The sequence below is a fragment of the Oncorhynchus nerka genome, linkage group LG4 (genome assembly GCF_034236695.1).
Source record: "Oncorhynchus nerka isolate Pitt River linkage group LG4, Oner_Uvic_2.0, whole genome shotgun sequence".
In the NCBI taxonomy this organism is placed as follows: domain Eukaryota; kingdom Metazoa; phylum Chordata; class Actinopteri; order Salmoniformes; family Salmonidae; genus Oncorhynchus; species Oncorhynchus nerka.
Window position 1 is genome coordinate 78655922 of NC_088399.1, and position 22608 is coordinate 78678529.

The following is a 22608-nucleotide window of genomic DNA, read 5'->3' on the forward strand; positions in this document are numbered from 1 at the left end:
TGAGCAGGTTTTCTGCCACTGTGTGCTCTCTGTTTAGGGACAAATAACATTTCCGTTTGCGCTGATGTTTGGTAAATTATTCATTTTTGTTTTCTCGTGATTTGCTTGGCTCTAATTGTGAATCACTACTGTCAAATCTTTAAATTTTTATTTGATTTATTTCACCTTTATTTAACCAGGTAGGCAAGTTGAGAACAAGTTCTCATTTACAATTGCGACCTGGCCAAGATAAAGCAAAGCAGTTCGACAGATACAACGACACAGAGTTACACATGGAGTACAACAAACATACAGTCAATAATACAGTATAAACAAGTCTATATACAATGTGAGCAAATGAGGTGAGAAGGGAGGTAAAGGCAAAAAGGCCATGGTGGCAAAGTAACTACGATATAGCAAGTAAAACACTGGAATGGTAGTTTTGCAATGGAAGAATGTGCAAAGTAGAAATAAAAATAATGGGGTGCAAAGGAGCAAAATAAATAAATAAATTAAATACAGTTGGGAAAGAGGTAGTTGTTTGGGCTAAATTATAGGTGGGCTATGTACAGGTGCAGTAATCTGTGAGCTGCTCTGACAGTTGGTGCTTAAAGCTAGTGAGGGAGATAAGTGTTTCCAGTTTGAGATTTTTGTAGTTCGTTCCAGTCATTGGCAGCAGAGAACTGGAAGGAGAGGCGGCCAAAGAAAGAATTGGTTTTGGGGGTGACTAGAGAGATATACCTGCTGGAGCGTGTGCTACAGGTGGGAGATGCTATGGTGACCAGCGAGCTGAGATAAGGGGGGACTTTACCTAGCAGGGTCTTGTAGATGACATGGAGCCAGTGGGTTTGGCGACGAGTATGAAGCGAGGGCCAGCCAACGAGAGCGTACAGGTCGCAATGGTGGGTAGTATATGGGGCTTTGGTGACAAAACGGATTGCACTGTGATAGACTGCATCCAATTTGTTGAGTAGGGTATTGGAGGCTATTTTGTAAATGACATCGCCGAAGTCGAGGATTGGTAGGATGGTCAGTTTTACAAGGGTATGTTTGGCAGCATGAGTGAAGGATGCTTTGTTGCGAAATAGGAAGCCAATTCTAGATTTAACTTTAGATTGGAGATGTTTGATATGGGTCTGGAAGGAGAGTTTACAGTCTAACCAGACACCTAAGTATTTGTAGTTGTCCACGTATTCTAAGTCAGAGCCGTCCAGAGTAGTGATGTTGGACAGGCGGGTAGGTGCAGGTAGCGATCGGTTGAAGAGCATGCATTTAGTTTTACTTGTATTTAAGAGCAATTGGAGGCCACGGAAGGAGAGTTGTATGGCATTGAAGCTTGCCTGGAGGGTTGTTAACACAGTGTCCAAAGAAGGGCCAGAAGTATACAGAATGGTGTCGTCTGCGTAGAGGTGGATCAGAGACTCACCAGCAGCAAGAGCGACCTCATTGATGTATACAGAGAAGAGAGTCGGTCCAAGAATTGAACCCTGTGGCACCCCCATAGAGACTGCCAGAGGTCCGGACAGCAGACCCTCCGATTTGACACACTGAACTCTATCAGAGAAGTAGTTGGTGAACCAGGCGAGGCAATCATTTGAGAAACCAAGGCTGCCGAGTCTGCCGATGAGGATGTGGTGATTGACAGAGTCGAAAGCCTTGGCCAGATCTATGAATACGGCTGCACAGTAATGTTTCTTATCGATGGCGGTTAAGATATCGTTTAGGACCTTGAGCGTGGCTGAGGTGCACCCATGACCAGCTCTGAAACCAGATTGCATAGCAGAGAAGGTATGGTGAGATTCGAAATGGTCGGTAATCTGTTTGTTGACTTGGCTTTCGAAGACCTTGGTAGAAAGGCATGGTAGGATAGATATAGGTCTGTAGCAGTTTGGGTCAAGAGTGTCCCCCCCTTTGAAGAGGGGGATGACCGCAGCTGCTTTCCAATCTTTGGGAATCTCAGACGACACGAAAGAGAGGTTGAACAGGCTAGTAATAGGGGTGGCAACAATTTCGGCAGATAATTTTTAGAAAGAAAGGGTCCAGATTGTCTAGCCCGGCTGATTTGTAGGGGTCCAGATTTTGCAGCTCTTTCAGAACATCAGCTGAACGGATTTGGGAGAATGAGAAATGGGGAAGGCTTGGGCGAGTTGCTGTTGGGGGTGCAGTGCTGTTGACCGGGGTAGGAGTAGCCAGGTGGAAAGCATGGCCAGCCGTAGAAAAATGCTTATTGAAATTCTCAATTATGGTGGATTTATCAGTGGTGACAGTGTTTCCTATCTTCAGTGCAGTGGGCAGCTGGGAGGAGGTGTTCTTATTGGACTTTACAGTGTCCATGGACTTTACAGTGTCCCAGAACTTTTTTGAGTTAGTGTTGCAGTGTTGCATGTGACATACACACATGACATGGTGTGTGCTGAATCACCACAGTCACTCCCTGTTTCCTTGTTTTGTATGTGTTTGTGTGTGATCCTAAGTGAGTATTGGGGTAGGGGGTTGGCTTTTTCCTAATTACTCATGTTGAAAATGACAGTTTGTTGTTTCGCTGGGGCAGTTTAGGGATTGAACTATGACAGCTGACCCATATTGTCTCTGTTTTTATTGTCTCTGGTAGATTCCAGTCAGTTGTGTTATAGTCGGTCTGTCACATTATTTACTACTTCAGCCTGTATGCCCTGCCATAAAGGTCTTTGAACCTACATATGCTGTATGCCCTGCCATAAAGGTCTTTGAACCTACATATGCTGTATGCCCTGCCATAAAGGTCTTTGAGCCTACATATGCTGTATGCCCTGCCATAAAGGTCTTTGAACCTACATATGCTGTATGCCCTGCCATAAAGGTCTTTGAACCTACATATGCTGTATGCCCTGCCATAAAGGTCTTTGAACCTACATATGCTGTATGCCCTGCCATAAAGGTCTTTGAGCCTACATATGCTGTATGCCCTGCCATAAAGGTCTTTGAACCTACATATGCTGGAGGAAATGTACTTTTGGTGGAATAACATGAACTTATTTGGGCGTTATGCTTTTAAACACTGGTACTGTGTTGGCCCTCTGGGGAAAAAGTAAAGGCTAATAAAATGTTAGTCTGAAAGCAGTCATCATTATCTGAACAAAAATACAGACAGTAAACTTTCTTTCATGCTCATAATTTTAGCTAGAGGGTTTCAGACGGTCAATACACTAAAATGGGAAGTAAGCTGAAAGTAATGACACTAACCTTTTTTATGGACCCATTTAAAAGCAGTGTTTCATTTTGTAACAGCTCAGCGTGTTATTGAAATTTCACATGTCTTTCTTCCCTCCCTCCCTCCCTTCCTCCACCACTTAGAAACTGTATTAGGCACTCTAATGCGTTCTAAAGGAAATAAATAATTGTCTCTTCAGCACCTAGCAGTACACACACACACACACACACACACATTATGTTTTTCTATTTGGGGACCCTTACCATAGCCTTAATCTGTAACCCTAAACCTAACCACCAACCCCTTAACCTAACCCTAATTGTTACTCTAAACCTAAAATGCACATAAAATGCTTTACCTCGCTGAGCTGCTGTAAAGTAAACCGCCATTGTGCCTTTTCACTGTGAGAGCCTTGGATTTACATGCTCTCCCATCCTCTGTCTGTCCCTGTGTCGGATACTTTCTGATGTTGTGGTGATAAAGATAGCAGCCAGCTATTAATAGAACACTTCTGAAACGTTCAGGTACTGGATGTACATGGTTCCATTTCTCAAAGCTTTTATTTGGAGACTGCCAAGTGGTGTCTGCTGAAGAGGTGTTTGTGTGCATGTTTGTGTCCTTCCAATATTTGCGTATTAGAGGCAAATAAATTATTTTTTAGGACATTGGATAGGATGGGAGTTTGGGCCCCATTTATTGGTCAACCTGTCAATAGGACACAGGAAGCCAGCGAATTAAAACACTTTTTTCCGTCCATATAATAATCCCTGAAACGTCCTGACTAGCCATTTCCTTTTTATTTATTTTTTATTTCACCTTTATTTGTTGAGAAAAAGTTCTCATTTACAATTAAACCTGGCCAAGATAAAGCAAAGCAGTTTACAACGACACAGAGTTACACATGGAGTAAAACAAACATACAGTCAATAATACAGTAAAAAAAAAACAAGTCTATATACAATGTGAGCAAATTAGGTGAGAACGGAGGTAAAGGCAAAAAAGGCCATGGTGGCAAAGTAAATACAATATAGCAAGTAAAACACTGGAATGGTAGTATTGCAATGGAAGAATGTGCAAAGTAGAAATAAAAATAATGGGGTGCAAAGGAGCAAAATAAATAAATAAATTAAATACAGTTAGGAAAGAGGTAGTTGTTTGGGCTAAATTATAGGTGGGCTTTACAGGTGCAGTAATCTGTAAGATGCTCTGACAGTTGGTGTTTAAAGCTAGTGAGGGAGATAAGTGTTTCCAATTTAAGAGATTTTTGTAGTTCGTTCCAGTCATTGGCAGCAGAGAACTGGAAGGAGAGGCGGCCAAAGAAAGAATTGGTTTTGGGGGTGACTAGAGAGATATACCTGCTGGAGCGTGTGCTACAGGTGGGAGATGCTATGGTGACCAGCGAGCTGAGATAAGGGGGACTTTACCTAGCAGGGTCTTGTAGATGACATGGAGCCAGTGGGTTTGGCGACGAGTATGAAGCGAGGGCCAGCCAACGAGAGCATTTATGGTGGGTAATATGGGGCTTTGGTGACAAAACGGATAGCACTGTGATAGACTGCATCCAATTTGTTGAGTAGGGTATTGGAGGCTATTTTGTAAATGACATCGCCAAAGTCGAGGATTGGTAGGATGGTCAATTTTACAAGGGTATGTTTGGCAGCATGAGTGAAGGATGCTTTGTTGCGAAATAGGAAGCCAATTCTAGGTTTAACTTTGGATTGGAGATGTTTGATATGGGTCTGGAAGGAGAGTTTACAGTCTAACCAGACACCTAAGTATTTGTAGTTGTCCACGTATTCTAAGTCAGAGCCGTCCAGAGTAGTGATGTTGGACAGGCGGGTAGGTGCAGGTAGCGATCGGTTGAAGAGCATGCATTTAGTTTTACTTGTATTTAAGAGCAATTGGAGGCCACGGAAGGAGAGTTGTATGGCATTGAAGCTTGCCTGGAGGGTTGTTAACACAGTGTCCAAAGAAGGGCCGGAAGTATACAGGATGGTGTCGTCTGCGTAGAGGTGGATCAGAGACTCACCAGCAGCAAGAGCAACATCATTGATGTATACAGAGAAGAGAGTCGGTCCAAGAATTGAACCCTGTGGCACCCCCATAGAGACTGCCAGAGGTCCGGACAGCAGACCCTCCGATTTGACACACTGAACTCTATCAGAGAAGTAGTTGGTGAACCAGGCGAGGCAATCATTTGAGAAACCAATCCGAGTCTGCCGATAAGGATGTGGTGGTTGACAGAGTCAAAGCCTTGGCCAGATCAATGAATACGGCTGCACAGTAATGTTTCTTATCGATGGCGGTTAAGATATCGTTTAGGACCTTGAGCGTGGCTGAGGTGCACCATGACCAGCTCTGAAACCAGATTGCATAGCAGAGAAGGTATGGTGAGATTCGAAATGGTCGGTAATCTGTTTGTTGACTTGGCTTTCTAAGACCTTAGAAAGGCATGGTAGGATAGATATAGGTCTGTAGCAGTTTGGGTCAAGAGTGTCCCCCTTTGAAGAGGGGGATGACCGCAGCTGCTTTCCAATCTTTGGGAATCTCAGATGACAAGAAAGAGAGGTTGAACAGGCTAGTAATAGGGGTGGCAACAATTTCGGCAGATAATTTTAGAAAGAAACAGATTGTCTAGCCCGGCTGATTTGTAGGGGTCCAGATTTTTCAGCTCTTTCAGAACTTCAGCTGAATGGATTTGGGAGAAGGAGAAATGGGGAAGGCTTGGGCGAGTTGCTGTTGGGGGTGCAGTGCAGTTGACCGGGGTAGGAGTTGCCAGGTGGAAAGCATGGCCATAGAAAAATGCTTATTGAAATTCTCAATTATGGTGGATTTATCAGTGGTGACAGTGTTTCCTATCTTCAGTGCAGTGGGCAGCTGGGAGGAGGTGTTCTTATTCTCCATGGACTTTACAGTGTCCCAGAACTTTTAGAGTTAGTGTTGCAGGAAGCAAATTTCTGCTTGAAAAAGCTAGCCTTGGCTTTTCTAACTGCCTGTGTATAACGGTTTCTAGCTTCCCTGAACAGCTGCATATCACGGGGGCTGTTCGATGCTAATGCAGAACGCCATAGGATGTTTTTGTGTTGGTTAAGGGCAGTCAGGTCTGGGGAGAACCAAGGGCTATATCTGTTCCTGGTTCTAATTTTCTTGAATGGGGCATGTTTATTTAAGATTGTTAGGAAGGCATTTTTAAAAAATATCCAGGCATCCTCTACTGACGGGATGAGATCAATATCCTTCCAGGACACCCGGCCAGGTCGATTAGAAAGGCCTGCTCGCTGAAGTGTTTCAGGGAGCGTTTTACAGTGATGAGTGGAGGTCGTTTGACCGCTGACCCATTACGGATGCAGGCAATGAGGCAGTGATCGCTGAGATCTTGGTTGAAGACAGCAGAGGTGTATTTAGAGGGGAAGTTGGTTAGGATGATATCTATGAGGGTGCCCGTGTTTAAGGCTTTGGGGGTACCTGGTAGGTTCATTGATAATTTGTGTGAGATTGAGGGCATCAAGTTTAGATTGTAGGATGGCTGGGGTGTTAAGCATGTTCCAGTTTTTAGCAGCACGAGCTCTGAAGATAGATGGGGGCAATCAGTTCACATATGGTGTCCAGAGCACAGCTGGGAGCAGAGGGTGGTCTATAGCAGGCGGCAACGGTGAGAGACTTGTTTTTAGAGAGGTGGATTTTTAAAAGTAGAAGTTCAAATTGTTTGGGTACAGACCTGGATAGTAGGACAGAACTCTGCAGGCTATCTTTGCAGTAGATTGCAACACCGCCCCTTTAGCAGTTCTATCTTGTCTGAAAATGTTGTAGTTTGGAATTAAAATTTCTGAATTTTGGTGGTCTTCCTAAGCCAGGATTCAGACACAGCTAGAACATCCGGGTTGGCAGAGTGTGCTAAAGCAGTGAAAAGAACAAACTTAGGGAGGAGGCTTCTAATGTTAACATGCATGAAACCAAGGCTATTACGGTTACAGAAGTCATCAAAAGAGAGCGCCTGGGGAATAGGAGTGGAGCTAGGCACTGCAGGGCCTGGATTCACCTCTACATCGCCAGAGGAACATAGGAGGAGAAGAATAAGGGTACGGCTAAAAGCAATAAGAATTGGTCGTCTAGAACGTCTGGAACAGAGAGTAAAAGGAGGTTTCTGGGGGCGATAAAATAGCATCAAGGTATAATGTACAGACAAAGGTATGGTAGGATGTGAGTACAGTGGAGGTAAACCTAGGTATTGAGTGATGAAGAGAGAGATATTGTCTCTAGAAACATTGAAACCAGGAGATGTCATTGCATGTGTGGGTGGTGGAAATAATAAGTTGGATAAGGTATAGTGAGCAGGACTAGAGGCTCTGCAGTGAAATAAGCCAATAAACACTAACCAGAACAGCAATGGACAAGACATATTGACATTAAGGAGAGGCATCCTTAGTCGAGTGATCAAAAGGGTCCAGGGAGTGGAGAGGTTGGTTTGGGGGTCACGGCGATTTAGACAGCTAGCCAGGACATCGGTAGCAAGCTAGCATAGGATGGAGGTCTGTTGTTAGCCACCTCTTGCGTTCCGTCAATAGATTAGTGGAGTTCCGTGTTGTAGAGGGGATTAGTCCAAATCACACAACAACAAAAAAAAAAAAAAAAACAATAGATATAGTTATAGAGGCCCAAGAAGAAACATGTTAATAATAAAAATAAATAAATTGTCCGATTGTCTATTCTGAGAGCATCCGGTAAGACAGCTAACGGTTAGCAGGCCGCAGATGGGCATTCAGGTAACGTCGCGACGGAGGAGCCAGCCGGATCTCCTTCGGGTAGATAACGTCGGCAGTCCAGTTGTGAGGGCCCGGAGGGGCTCCGTGTAGGCAGTAAAACGGGTCCGGATAGGTGACTGCAGCCCAGGAGTGATTGACGGAGCTCAGGAGTGGTTGACGGAGCTCGCTAGCTCCGGAGTAATTGATGTTTGCTCCGGAATCGACGAAAGCAGATAGACACACGGATAGCAGCCAGCTAGCTGTGAGATCCGGGAGTGAATGTCCAGAGAGCAGTTGAAATCCAGGGACATGGAGAGAAAAAAAATCGGTCCGGTATGTTCCGTTCCGAGCCGCGCTGGTGACCGTACAAAACTGGCGATAGATTTTCGAGTTAAAGGATAGCTAATGACCACAAACCGTGGTTAGCTGAATACGAACGAGTTGCCAGTAAAGAAGCTAACTAGCTTCTGGCTAGCTTCTTGGAGGATTGCAGATTTGATTGCAGATTTGAGGTAAATAATACGTATTTATACATATCAATTGGTGAGGCAGGTTGCAGGAGAGTGTATTGAAGATGAGTTGATGGAAAATAAAAATAAAATGTATGTGAAAAAAAGTTTTAAATATATATATATACACGACACGACAAGACGAGGACAAAAGACGTCTGAACTGCTATGCCATCTTGGAAAATAGCAGTTCCTACAGGGCTGTTCCATGGGAGAGACTTTGGTCACCACCCGTCTGTATGTGGTTCACATCCACTGTGAGCTAATGCACCCTGGTTGGCTGGGTGACCATAGAAGATGGCTGAGGTCATAGTGGCTTGCTTACTGGCTGGGGAGAGCCTGGTAATGGACATTACTTAGGGTCAAAACAGAGCTTCAGTGTCCCTGATTGGCCTCGTTGGCAGTCAGGAGGATTGTAGTCCTACCTAATGGGTTGTGGAAGGGAGACAAAGGGAGGAAGAGGGGCTGCTTTAATGACTGTGTGTGCGTTTTGTGCGAGGCCAAGTGAAGAGGACTCATTTGTTCAGGAGAGAGCTGTGTTTAGACTTAAAACGAAAGAGGACTGTGAACGAGTGAGTCTGTTTTTGTCTGTTAGTGCTTCAGAGGGGGTAATGGTGAGAACGATGTTCTGATTTTGTTTTAGTCAGAATGGGTGACTGAGTTTGGAGAGAGGGGGAGGGTTGTTTGTGTGTGGGATGTGTCTGGTTCTCAGGATGCCAGCCCTGGGCCCACTGGTGCTGTTGGACGATTACCCTGGCCTGTGGTTCTCAGCCCTGGGCCCACGGGTGCTGTTGGACGATTACCCTGGCCTGTGGTTCTCAGCCCTGGGCCCACGGGTGCTGTTGGACTATTACCCTGGCCTGTGGTTCTCAGCCCTGGGCCCACTGGTGCTGTTGGATGATTACCCTGGCCTGTGGTTCTCAGCCCTGGGCCCACGGGTGATGTTGGACGATTACCCTGGCCTGTGGTTCTCAGCCCTGGGCCCACGGGTGCTGTTGGACGATTACCCTGGCCTGTGGTTCTCAGCCCTGGGCCCACGGGTGCTGTTGGACGATTACCCTGGCCTGTGGTTCTCAGCCCTGGGCCCACCTGGTCCTGCTGGAGGATCTCTCACCCTGTTCCAGCACCCTCACCCCTAACCCTCTATGCTCAAGTCTCCTAACACACACACACACACACACCTCCCTAACATTTACATTTACATTTAAGTAATTTAGCAGACGCTCTTATCCAGAACCCATCCACCTCGATCTGGAGGGTTGATGAATCAAACACAGACCTTGCTGGAAGATAATTACCAATTTCCCCAGCAACCTCCATTCCCTCTTCCCTCTCCTCGCTCACGCCCCTCAGTGCTGCCCTCCTTGACTCATTGCATCAGCCTATTGCTGCACCCCCTCCTGTTGCATGGTCCTCTTGGGATTTATGCCAGGCTGCTGGTTAGCATACTGATCAGGCTTGTGCGGCCTGAGAGGCCCCTGTCCCCCCTTGACGTCCCCCCTGTACCCCATTGACGTCCCCCTCCTCATGGAGAATGCAGGGTTGCGTGACTGCGAAGCCTTCAATAGCCTGACTGACTGACTGGCAGCCTCATTGAACCGGGACACCCTGCCTCTGTCCCAGAATGCATCAGGATTCAGGAAGCGCTGTGTTGTGTTGTATGAAAGGCTCTCTATTGGAGGGAAGATTGGACAGAGGGGTGACATTGGGCTGTGAGAGAGAGAGGGGGTTGACTCACTGGTTGAGCTAATGGATTTTTATCTTCCTGCTGTGAGGGGATGTTTTTTGATTAGTCTACATTTCGCCTGACCTGAAACTCATAGTTTGTTGTGTACAGCAGTGGCCAAAAGTTTTGAGAATGACGCAAATATTAATTTCCACGAAGTTTGCTTCTTCAGTGTCTTTAGATATTTTTGTCAGATGTTACTATGGAATACTGAAGTATAATTACAAGCATTTAATAAGTGTCAAAGGCTTTTATTGACAATTACATGAAGTTGATGGAAAGAGTCAATATTTGCAGTGTTGACCCTCATTTTTCAAGACCTCTACAATCTGCCCTGGCATGCTGTCAATTAACTTCTGCGCCACACTGATGGCAGCTCATTCTTGCATAATCAATGCTTGGAGTTTGTCAGAATTTGTGGGTTTTTGTTTGTCCACCCGTGACTTCAGGATTGACCACAAGTTCTCAATGGGATTAAGGTCTGGGGAGTTTCCTGGCCATGGACCCAAAATATCGATGTTTTGTTCCCCGAGCCACTTAGTTATCACTTTTGCCTTGTGGCAAGGTGATCCATCATGCTGGAAAAGGCATTGTTAATCACCAAACTGTTCCTGGATGGTGTGGAGAAGTTGCTCTCAGAGGATGTGTTGGTACCATTCTTTATTCATGGCTGTGTTCTTAGGCAAAATTGTGAGTGAGCCCACTCCCTTGGCTGAGAAGCAACCCCACACATGGATGTGTGATGAAAGGGCTTCACAAGCAAGGATATTGCTGCCAGTAAGATTGCACCTAAATCAACCATTTATCGGATCATCAAGAACTTCAAGGAGAGCGGTTCAATTGTTGTGAAGAAGGCTTCCGGACACCCAAGAAAGACCAGCAAGCGCCAGGACCGTCTCCTAAAGTTGATTGAGCTGCGGGGCACCACCAGTACAGAGCTTGCTCAGGAATGGCAGCAGGCAGGTGTGAGTGCATCTGCACGCACAGTGAGGCGAAGACCTTTGGAGGATGGCCTGGTGTCAGGAAGGGCAGCAAAGAAGCCACTTCTCTCCAGGAAAAACATCAGGGACAGACTGATATTCTGCAAAAGGTACATGGATTGGACTGCTGAGGACTGGGGTAAAGTAATTTTCTCTGATGAATCCCCTTTCGGATTGTTTGTGGCATCCGGAAAAAAGCTTGTCCGGAGAGGACAAGGTGAGCGCTACCATCAGTCCTGTGTCATGTCAATAGTAAAGCATCCTGAGACCATTAGTGTGTGGGGTTGCTTCTCAGCCAAGGGAGTGGGCTCACTCAGAATTTTGCCTAAGAACACAGCCATGAATAAAGAATAGTACCAACACCTCCTTTGTGAGCAACTTCTCCCAACCATCCAGGAACAGTTTGGTGACGAACAATGCCTTTTCCAGCATGATGGAGCACCTTGCCATAAGGCAAAGGTGATAACTAAGTGGCCCGGGGAACAAAACATCAATATTTTGGGTCCATGGCCAGGAAACCCCCCAGACCTTAATCCCATTGAGAACGTGTGGTCAATCCTCAAGAGGCGGGTGGACAAACAAAACCCCACAAATTCTGACAAATTCCAAGCATTGATTATGCAAGAATGGGCTGCCATCAGTCAGGATGTGGCCCAGAAGTTAATTGACAGCATGTCAGGGCGGATTGCAGACGTCTTGAAAAAGGAGGGTCAACACTGCAAATATTGACTCTTTGCATCAACTTCATGTAATTGTCATAAAAGCCTTTGACACTTATGAAATGCTTGTAATTATACTTCAGTATTCTATCGTAACATCGGACAAAAAATATCTAAAGACACTGAGGCAGCAGAATGTGGAAATTAATATTTGTGTCATTCTCAAAACTTTTGGCTACGACTGTAGTATGTTTTTGAGGCAAGTAGTGAGTAGTGATGTTTACTGGATGTGAAAGACGTGCCTTGACATGAATGTGGATGGATGACTGGCATACCGTTCATTCCAGATTCTCTCTCCAGGTTGATGTTAAAATTGAACTGAAAACACGCTAGTTGATTTAGTCAGTGGGTGGTGGTGGTGTATTTCTCTCTAGTTTCTCTCTCCATATTAGTTTTAAACCTGTAGATGGAAAATAGAGAATAGAGCCTCTGTAGAATAGATGAGTTAATGTATTCAGGATGTTATGACCGAGTTATAGAAGTGTTTGGCTTGATAAGATACTTCTGACAGTTCTGCCCTCCAGTTCTCAATGTTGGCAGTCCCTAGAGTAGCCTAACATGCTTACCACGCTGTATATTCCCGCCTCTTGAGTTGGCCGGAGGCTCTGTTGTCTCATTCTTGACTTTGCCATTTGGCAAGATGTGGAGTTGGATGGAAGTGGTATCAAAGGAAGTGATTCCAATGTTGAGAAGATCCAACAAATTGAAGCTGAAACCAATCTTTTCATTTTTGTTCCGGCCCGAGTCTCCGCCAATCTCAGCAGGAATTTCTAGACTTTTCAAGTGTGCTCAAAAGCCTGACTTCTACAAGGCTTTTGAAAAGCTCAGTCAGAACTCTAAACATGATGAAGGTTTTGTCAATTCTCCCAGCCTCCTCTCAGCCGTTGTCTCTCTAAGAGTAAAGGCTTTCAGAAAGCAGAGTGAGCCACAGTGAAGGGCACGCTATTTACCATCAAGCCAGCAAATGATGTGATGATGCGTTTTTTTGCCATTTTCCACTGTTTTGTGGAAATGGAGGACTAAAGGGAAATTTAAAGATTCACTCCATAATCTCTAGCTCCAGCTCCTATCGATTCTCACTTTAGACCCTCATTTGTACCTTCAAATAGATAAACTGTGTTTTTCCTTGTTTCAACATCTTCTCCTTGGGTTGTCTACAGTGGGGTATTCTCTGGTCAAAAGGTTTGGGTTCTTGTAAGACATCAAATTATCGAAAAAAAAAGTGCCGTCGATACCAACCAGATAGAATTATAAGATCACAATAGTTTCTTTGAATATTTGAGTGCTCATACCCAGCCTCTTTTGCAGATAGACCTAATTGACCTGTGTACCAGTGTTCTAGTCTGCTACACATCAGTGTCTGTATTCACAAAGCGTCTCAGTGTAGGAATGCTGATCTAGGATACGTTTTTCCTTTTTGATCATAATGAATAGGATTATATAGACAAGGGGGACCTGATCCTAGATCAGCATTCTTTTTTAATAGGACCCAGCTTCACAGTGAGTGAGTGGTGTTGAAGTGGGCTCTATAAATAGCTGAGGCCATATCAGACCTGTCCTATTGTCCCTCCACAGCAAAACAACATCTAGTCTTTCCCCGGGCCCGTGCACGGCATGGTGCAGGGCCTTTGTGTGGCCCTATCCCTCGGCCCTGGGCTTTGTCACTGTCACGTCTCTGTGCTGGGAACCAGGCACGGTGTCATGTTGCTGGGGCTTGCAGGTTGAAGGCTCCCCTATACGCTTCCATTGACTGGAGGGAGTCAGGAGTGGCGAGGTGCCGCAACTCACCCAGGGAAAGCCTACTCTAGTGACGGTTAGGTTTACAACCTTTTACTGTAAAAATCACTTGACATCATTGTCATATCTCATAATATGAGTTTAGCTGGTAGCCTATACTATGTAGGACAATAATATCATGATATGTAAAGTATTTATTTTTCTCCCCATCACTAATTGTCTGTGTGCTATGTGCGTCCACTCTTCTCTCCTGTGTTTCTGTTTCTAGGAAGCTCATTTTAATGTCTCTATCAAATGGTCTTCTCGAACTGTTACAAGTCTCTGACAGCTCAGGTTGGCTAAATATAGAAATAGCCTAGATATTTTTTTAAGGAATCAAGAGTACATCAGCAGTATTGTCTAGTAGAATCCCAGCCTATCCCTGGTTCCTACAATGTTCCATCAATGATGATTAGAAATGTGCGAGCAAGGAAGAACGACACTGAAATACACTGAGTGTACAAAACATTAAGAACACCTGCTCTTTCCATGACAGACTGACCAGGTGAATCCAGGTGAAAGCTACTCCATATTAGGAAGCTGTTCTTAATGTTTGGTATACTCGGTGTAAGTAGCCACTCTTGGAGGAGTCGGGAGCACAATGAAAATAGACTTCTTACCGATCAAGGACATATTATAGTATAATACTGATGTCGATTAAGGCAGCCCCCCCCGCACCTCTCTGATTCAGAGGGGCTGGGTTAAATGCGGAAGACACATTTCAGTTGAATGCATTCAGTTGCACAACTGACTAGGTATCCACCTTTCCCTTTCCAATTTTCTCAACACACTACACAGGGTTGAGTGATTCACCATCTGCAGTGTAGTAAATAGATGATGACTTCAAGCTTAGATGCAGACTAACAACATTCAGAGCCGGTACCGACAAGTCTTCTGTCTCTCATCCCGTCACTGTAGAGTTGCAACATACTAAGCTTATTACAGTTTCCTGCATCCTGTGTAGCCCATACAGGTCTCCCTCTCTTATCCTGTCACTGTAGAGTTTAATATCATACTATTTCCTAATAGCTCTCTCTCTGTCATCCCAGTTTACCCGTGTTGCTCATGTATATCTATCTGCTATAGTTTCCTGTAGCTCACTACTGTAGCTCACTACTGTAGCTCATATAACTCAATCTCACTCTCTTTTCCTCCCTCCCTCTCTCTCTCCAGGAGTGTCGTCCCGTGTCCCAGAGATCATGGCGGCTGGAACCCACTCCCCCGGGGGACCCAATGGGATCATCCGGAGCCAGTCCTTCGCCGGCTTCAGCACGCTACAGGAAAGACGCTCGCGGTAAGGGAATAGAGAGGTGGAAGTTAGCCTGAAGGCTTTCTAGGCACAGATCTAGGATTAATATGCCGTACCCAATTCCAGCCCTAGCTGTTAGTGGGATAAATGCAAGACTGACCGTAGATCATTGCCTAAGCACAACTTCATCCTACTCTAAAGTTTCCTTACCTTTTTTGCTTACTGTACCACCAACAGAATTTTGCTCTGCCCGGAGTATCCCTGAAGTACCCTCTCATGTGCATTTTACCAGTAAGCCTATGGTCTCAAGAGTCTTCTCAAGTACCCCCTGTGGATAGACCGAACTCTGAGACATCAGTGTTCTTCAGTGAAGCAGTGAAGTAGCGTAGCCTAGTGGTTAGAGCGTTGGACTAGTAACCGAAAGGTTGCAAGTTCAAATCCCCGAGCTGACAAGGTACAAATCTGTTGTTCTGCCCCTGAAAAAGGCAGTTAACCTACTGTTCCTAGGTCGTCATTAAAAATAAGAATTTGTTCTTAGCTGACTTACCCTCCTCTGACTGGGAATGTAGTAATTGCTATACATTAATCAGTTGAATGAGCGTTAAGCGACTGACAGACGACTGTCACGTGTGGTTATCTCCTTCTGATAGTCTGCCTATTAAAGCACTGCTGCTAGGCTGAACGTAGCATAAAGCTAGCTAGCGTGACACCATGGCAACTCATTCTGCACGCTGGCCTAGATTTGTGGCAGCTCTGAGTTCCAGGCAGTACGTGGCATGTTCTGACTTGTCGAGCAAGAAGTGAAATCTGCTGTCACTGTGTCCCCATAATTCTGCTCTATACAAGGAAGTGGATATTTGTCAGTGTAGTGAGTCTATAATATCTACACTATATACACTAGTTAATTAAAACCAGAAGACCGCTTTCCATCACTCTAGGGTTGGAAATATTGTAAAGAGAATTTCTAATGTGCATGTCACACATCGCCACCAGAGCAGTTAGTGCACTCCAGCACTGGGACTGCTTCGGCTAGCCCCTGACCCCAGTACAGTTCATATCCCTCCGCCTATTATACTGGGGTCAGGGGCTAGTTCAAGGCAACCCGGCCTGTACAGTTCATATCCCTCCGCCTATTATACTGGGCCGGGGTTGCCTTGAACTGACCCCAGTACAGTTCATATCCCTCCGCCTATTATACTGGGCCGGGGGTTGCCTTGAACTAGCCCCTGACCCCAGTACAGTTCTTATCCCTCCACCTACTATACTGGGGTGGGGTTACCTTGGGGACTGTCACTAGGTGATGAAATTGTCTCTGGTGTGTGAGGTGTGTGTGTTCTGAGCTGTTTTATGAAGAAGAAACTACAGTACATAACTCTTATGTATTGTGGACTGAGGAGTCACAATTGCTGTCTTGACCTCAAAAAGACCACCTTTGTGATCATTTCTGTTGAGGACCCAAAGAAAACCTTGAAATTCTGTGTGTGTCCAGGTGTAACTCGTTCATGGGGAACTCTGCGGTACAGAAGAAGCCCACGTCCAAGATCAAGAAGCCCCATCTGTCAGGGCACAAGGCCAGCAGCGGCTCCAGAGAGCCCCAGCCCAAGAGGGTGGAGGAGGTGTACAGGGCCCTCAAACAAGGCCTGGAGTGAGTACAGACATGCACACACAGACACGAACCATATGATAACCTGGTGATATGTGAGAGCTTTATTGTAAGCTGTGACCTTTCTCTCCCCCTCCATACAACTTTCTTCTTCCCCTCTCTCCACTCCTCGCTTCTTCCTCCCTCTCCCTCCCCTTCCACCCCTCTCCTTCACTCTTCTCCCTTTCCCCCTCTTTCTCCATCCCTCCTTCCACCTTCCCTCCCTCTCTCTCCCCGTCCTTTCTCTCCCTCAGTGAGTATCTGGAGGTATACCAGACTGAGCTTGATAAACTCACCTCTCTGATGAAGGACATGAAGAGGAACTCCAGACTGGTGAGACAGGATGTGAGCTCATCATCACCACTACCACTGACTGTAGTGTAGGCTCAGTCCTAAATCAACACCGAGACCCTACGCCCTATACCCTTGTTGTAGTGTAGTGCTTCTCAACCCAGTTCTCAGGGACCAACCTGTCATTTCACTTATTGGCTCTATCCCAACACTAGCACACCTGATTTAACTAGTCTACTAATCATCAAGCCCTTGGCTATTTGAAACAAGTGTGCTACAGTGTTGGGGTTAGATCAAATATGTGAAACGGCTGATGGTCCCAGTGGACTGGGTTGAGTAACACTGCTAATGTAGCTAGCTACACGGCTCCTCATTCTAATTGGCCTGATAATCAATTTGTTAATGATGTTATTTCTTCCCCATGACATCTCACATGTGCTAATGAGCGATTAAGCTCCCTCTCATCTAGTTCTGTAGCTAGTAGCTACTACGCTAGTCACATTGCTGCTCCTCTAACCAAAGACAGCTTCTCTCAATGGGAGGAAGCGTTTTTCAAATAATTCATATTCCTCTTGTCAGACAACTGCAGTCTTTTTTGCATTAATGGCATAGTTGTGAGCTGCTCCTCCATATGCTGTGCAGTAGTAACACTATCTACTGTGTGTGTTTTCCCCCAGGGAGTCCTGTACGATCTTGACAAGGTGAGTGAGTTGTGTGGAAGGCACCAGGCCTAACCAGTCTGCCTGAGTGAGGATGGATCTTTGATGTGTGTGTGAATCATGTTTCTGCTAGGAAAAGAGAGAGGGGGATTAGATTACCATAAATGAGTCTGCTCTCAGCTGAAAGTGTGACATGTTTGATCATCTAACATGTTACCCTCTGTTTTAACCGCTGTCACAGCTTAAAGGCGTGGATGCACCATTTTACTGACACCATCTTCTCTTGTCAACAGCACAATGTAACTCTAGCTTGTTCTATTTCTGTCTGCAGCAAATCAAAACCATTGAGAGGTATATGAGGCGGTTGGAGTTTCATATGAGCAAGGTAGGTATTTACATAATAGCAGAGCATATTGTGTTACTGTACTGCTTTGGATAGATTTAGCCGAAGCCCAATCTGTGGGGCTTCAAACTGGGTCTGTGCTTCTGAAAACCCGGAGCAAAAATGAAGAGAACATGAAGTGCTTTAGAGAGGGTTTAAACTCTGCTCTCTCCCTCTCCCCTCCACTCCTTCTCCTCGTCTCTCCCTCTCTCCCTTGTGCCACCCCCACACGCCAACACACACTGGTGTCGTTAACAACGTAACACCTCAACCAGCCTTCCCACGCACTAGCAACAGCAGTTTTTGAGTGTTGCTATGGATCCTTCAATCATAGCTGAGCCATACACTTTTCTCTACACAGAAGCATACAAACATCCACAGCATCACCCCTGTCCAGACCCACCTGCTCACTTCCCCGTCTCCAGCGCCCGCACCACTCTCCGCCACATGACCTAAAACGGCACCATTTTGATTCTGTCCGTTGCTTAGACATTTACATAATAAAGCTTTGACCTTTCCATTGTGTTAACAATGGAGGATTGGTTGATTTGACCGTTTTTAAGTATACATTCTTTCAAGATGATTGACGATAAAATGATCATCCAGCCCATCGGGTATCTCACAACACCCCGATATACCATGTCTTGAAATATGCAGACAGACGGAATAAAAGTAAATTGACACTGTAATAATTCTGACACCAACTTACTAACTCTGCCCGTAGCTTTTGGACTTTAGAGCATTCCCAGGAAGCATGGATTATTGAGTCATTGTTAGTTTTATAATTAAGACATGACTTTGCCGTTGTGCTTGTGTAATAAATTCAAGACATTAGTGTATACTGGATTATGCTTACATTTTCGTTAATTGTAATTTCGTTAGTTATGTTCCAACGTTCCCTCCATCTTGTGCCTCTTTTTATCTCTCAATACACTCTGAGTCAGATTGTCTGTGTTGTGTGACTCTGGCTTGACCCCTTGACCTCTCAGACGTCTCAAATGTATTTGCTGAGAGCCATGGCCTTGAACACACACACATGTCCTGTTAATATTAATCGACTTGACACCTCAAAGTCCCCCTGGCTATACGGTTGCCAGATTGGGTGGCATTCTACCCTGCCATGTCCCTGTTGTTGACAGATTGGGTGGCATCCCTGCCATGTCTCCTCTAAGGTTCCTCTCCGGTAGCCCTGCTGTGTATGTGTCAAAGCTGCAGTGGAATATAGCAGAATGAATACTAGTCAATAACAACACACAAACCAAAACCAGCACCTGTGCCGAAGATAACCATAGAAACATGGAGATGTTGGATTTGAGGCTTCTGAAGAGCCAATCATTGTGACATAAAACATTTGAACATATTCACACAGACCCCACTACACATGCGCCAACAGGTTTTTGAACTTTGTGTACTTCCAACCTTTCAAGAAAAACTACAGTATCTCTTCTTTCATTACTAAAGTTGATGAAATGTTCCTTTGGCCTTTCAACAGATGTGTTCTGCCTGTGTGATGCATTAGTGTTGTGCTCTGTCATTACCTCCTCTCTTTTGTTATCCCTCACAGCTAGCGTTGTTACACCTAGCATTGTTAGCACTGAGTGCTACCGTTTCCCACTTGATTTGTTATTCCTCACAGCTAGCATTGTTAGTGTTGGCACCTACTTAGCATTGTTAGCATCCGAGGCAGTGGGTGTTGAATCTAGGTCGAAGCAATCCTCTGGAGCAGTGGTTCCCAAACTTTTTATAGTCCCGTACCCCTTCAAACATTCAATCTCCAGCTGCGTACCCCCTCTGGCACCAGGGTCAGCGTGCTCTCAAATGTTGTTTTTTGCCATCATTGTAGCCTGCCACACTTATTAAACATAAGAATGAGTGTGAGTTTTTGTCACAACCCGGCTCGTGGAAAGTGACAAAGAGCTCTTATAGGACCAGGGCACAAATAATAATAATGAATATTTTTTCTCATTACTTAGCCATCTTACATATAAAACAATATTCGTTCATCAAAAATTGTGAATAACTCAAATCAACATTTATTTGTCACGTGCGCTGAATACAACAGGTGTAGTAGACCTTAGTGAAATGCTTACTTCCATGCTCTAAACAATAGTGCAAAAAAGGTATTAGGTGAACAATAGGTAAGTAAAGAAATAAAACAACAGTAAAAAGACAGGCTATATACAGTAGTGAGGCTATAAAAGTAGCGAGGCTACATACAGACACCGGTTAGTCAGGCTTATTGAGGTAGTATGTACATGTATATATGGTTAAAGTGACTATGCATACATGATGAACAGAGAGTAGCAGTAGCGTAAAAGAGGGGTTGGCGAGTGGCGGGACACAATGCAGATAGCCAGGTTAGCCAATGTGCGGTAGCACTGGTTGGTCGGCCCAATTGAGGTAGTATGTACATGAATGTATAGTTAAAGTGACTATGCATATATGATAAACAGAGAGTAGCAGCAGGGTAAAAAGAGGTGTTAGGGGAGGGCACACAATAGAAATAGTCCGGGTAGCCATTTGATTACCTGTTCAAGAGTCTCATGGCTTGGGTGTAAAAACTGTTGAGAAGCCTTTTTGTGCTAGACTTGGCACTCCGGTACCACTTGCCATGCGGTAGTAGAGAGAACAGTCTATGACTGGGGTGGCTGGGGTCTTTGACAATTTTTTGGGCCTTCCTCTGACACCGCCTGGTGTAGAGGTCCTGGATGGCAGGCAGCTTAGACCCAGTGATGTACTGGGCCGTATTTACTACCCTCTGTAGTGCCTTGCGGTCAGAGGCCGAACAATTGCCGTACCAGGCAGTGATGCTACCAGTCAGGATGCTCTCGATGTTGCAGCTGTAGAACCTTTTGAGGATCTCAGGACCCATGCCAAATCCTTTTAGTTTCCTGAGGGGGAATAGGCTTTGTCGTGCCCTCTTCACGACTGTCTTGGTTTGTTTGGACCATTCTAGTTTGTTGTTGATGTGGACACTGGGGAACTTGAAGCTCTCAACCTGCTCCACTACAGCCCCGTCGATGAGAATGGGGGTGTGCTCGGTCCTCCTTTTCCTGTAGTCCACAATAATCACCTTAGTCTTGGTTACGTTGAGAGAAAGGTTGTTATTCTGGCACCTCCCGGCCAGGTCTCTGACTTCCTCCTTGTAGGCTGTCTCGTCGATGTCGGTGATCAGACTGCAAACTTAACCACTGCAAACTACCACTGCAAACTTAATGATGGTGTTGGAGTCATGCCTGGCCATACAGCCGTGGGTGAACAGGGAGTACAGGAGGGGACTGAGCACGCACCCCTGGGGAGCTCCAGTGTTGAGGATCAGTGTGGCAGATGTGTTGCTACCTACCCTCACTACCTGGGGGCGGCCCGTCTGGAAGTCCAGGATCCAGTTGCAGAGGGAGGTGTTTAGTCCCATGATCCTTAGCTTAGTGATGAGCTTTGAGGGTACTATGGTGTTGAACGCTGAGCTGTAGTCAATGAATAGCATTCTCACATAAGTGTCCCTTTTGTCCAGGTGGGAAAGGGCAGTGTGGAGTGCAATAGAGATTGCATCATCTGTGGATCTGTTTGGGCGGTATGCAAATTGGAGTGGGTCTAGGGTTTCTGGGATAATGGTGTTGATGTGAGCCATTACCAAAATTTCAAAGCATGGTGGTCTATGGTGGTCTGCTTGAAACATGTTGGTTAATGAGAAGGGTGTGCTTGAAAGGATGCACATAACTCTGCAATGTTGGGTTGTATTGGAGAGAGTCTCTGTCTTTTTCCACACAGAGTCTGTGCCTGTATTTAGTTTTCATGCTAGTGAGGGCCGAGAATCCACTCTCACATAGGTACGTGGTTGCAAAGGGCATCAGTGTCTTAACAGCATGATTTGCCAAGGCAGGATACTCTGAGCGCAGCCCAATCTGGCAGTGGCTTCTGATTTAAATTCAATTTTCACAGAACTGCTTGTTGTAATTTCGATGAGGCTCTCTCGTTCAGATATCGGTATGTGGACTGGAGGCAGGGCATGAAAGGGATAATGAATCCATTTGTTTGTGTCATCCGTTTCGGGAAAGTACCTGCGTAATTGTGCACCCAACTCTCTCAGGTGCTTCGCTATATCACATTTGACATTGTCCGTAAGCTTGAGTTCATTTGCACACAAAAAATCATACAATGATGGAAAGACCTGTGTGTTGTCCTTGTTAATGCAGACAGAAAAGAGCTCCAACTTAGCTTCAATGCTGTCCCTCACATTGAATATAGTTGCGTAGAGTCCCTGTAATCGTAGATTCAGATCATTCAGGCGAGAAAAAACATCACCCAGATAGGCCAGTCGTGTGAGAAACTTGTCAAGTGATAATTATGGCCAGTGAAGGACATGTTAAGCTCGTCTCTTAATTTAAAAAAAACATGTCAACAACCAGCACGATAACCAGCACGCTTGTTGTAAAAGTGTAACATGGTCGCTGCCCATATCATTGCATAGTGCAGAAAACAGATTGGATGTTAATTATTTGACTAGGCTACCTGTATTTGACATTGTGTTGTTATTTCGCTGAACACTAGATGGTTTAATTTTATTTTTGGCAGTGAAACAAGGTTACTGAAGATGTGAATAAATGTTTAAAAAAAACATTCACATTTTTTAAAATAAATCTCATTTTTATTGCGCGTACCCCAGTTTGGGAAGACCTGCTCTGGAGCATTTGACAAACCCCTTGTGGCTGACTGGGAGAGAGAGGAGAGGGGGATAGCGGGAGAGTATAGGAGGGATTGAGGGAG

At 45.2% G+C, this 22608-nt stretch overlaps 1 protein-coding gene across 5 annotated transcripts in view; it reads left to right on the top strand.

Moving 5' to 3' along the window:
* The window catches only part of LOC115128651 (rho family-interacting cell polarization regulator 2), an 85476-nt gene that overhangs the window by 35193 nt on the left and 27675 nt on the right, over positions 1–22608 (top strand). For 3 of the 5 annotated variants that reach the window (XM_029658706.2, XM_029658708.2, XM_029658709.2), the window contains exons 2-6: positions 14795–14915; positions 16360–16515; positions 16767–16857; positions 17481–17504; positions 17794–17847. In XM_029658706.2, the coding sequence (XP_029514566.1) occupies positions 14795–14915; positions 16360–16515; positions 16767–16857; positions 17481–17504; positions 17794–17847 (446 nt within the window). The remainder of the gene's footprint in view (positions 1–14794; positions 14916–16359; positions 16516–16766; positions 16858–17480; positions 17505–17793; positions 17848–22608) is intronic. The other 2 variants (XM_029658707.2, XM_065017913.1) reach the window with 1 other exon arrangement.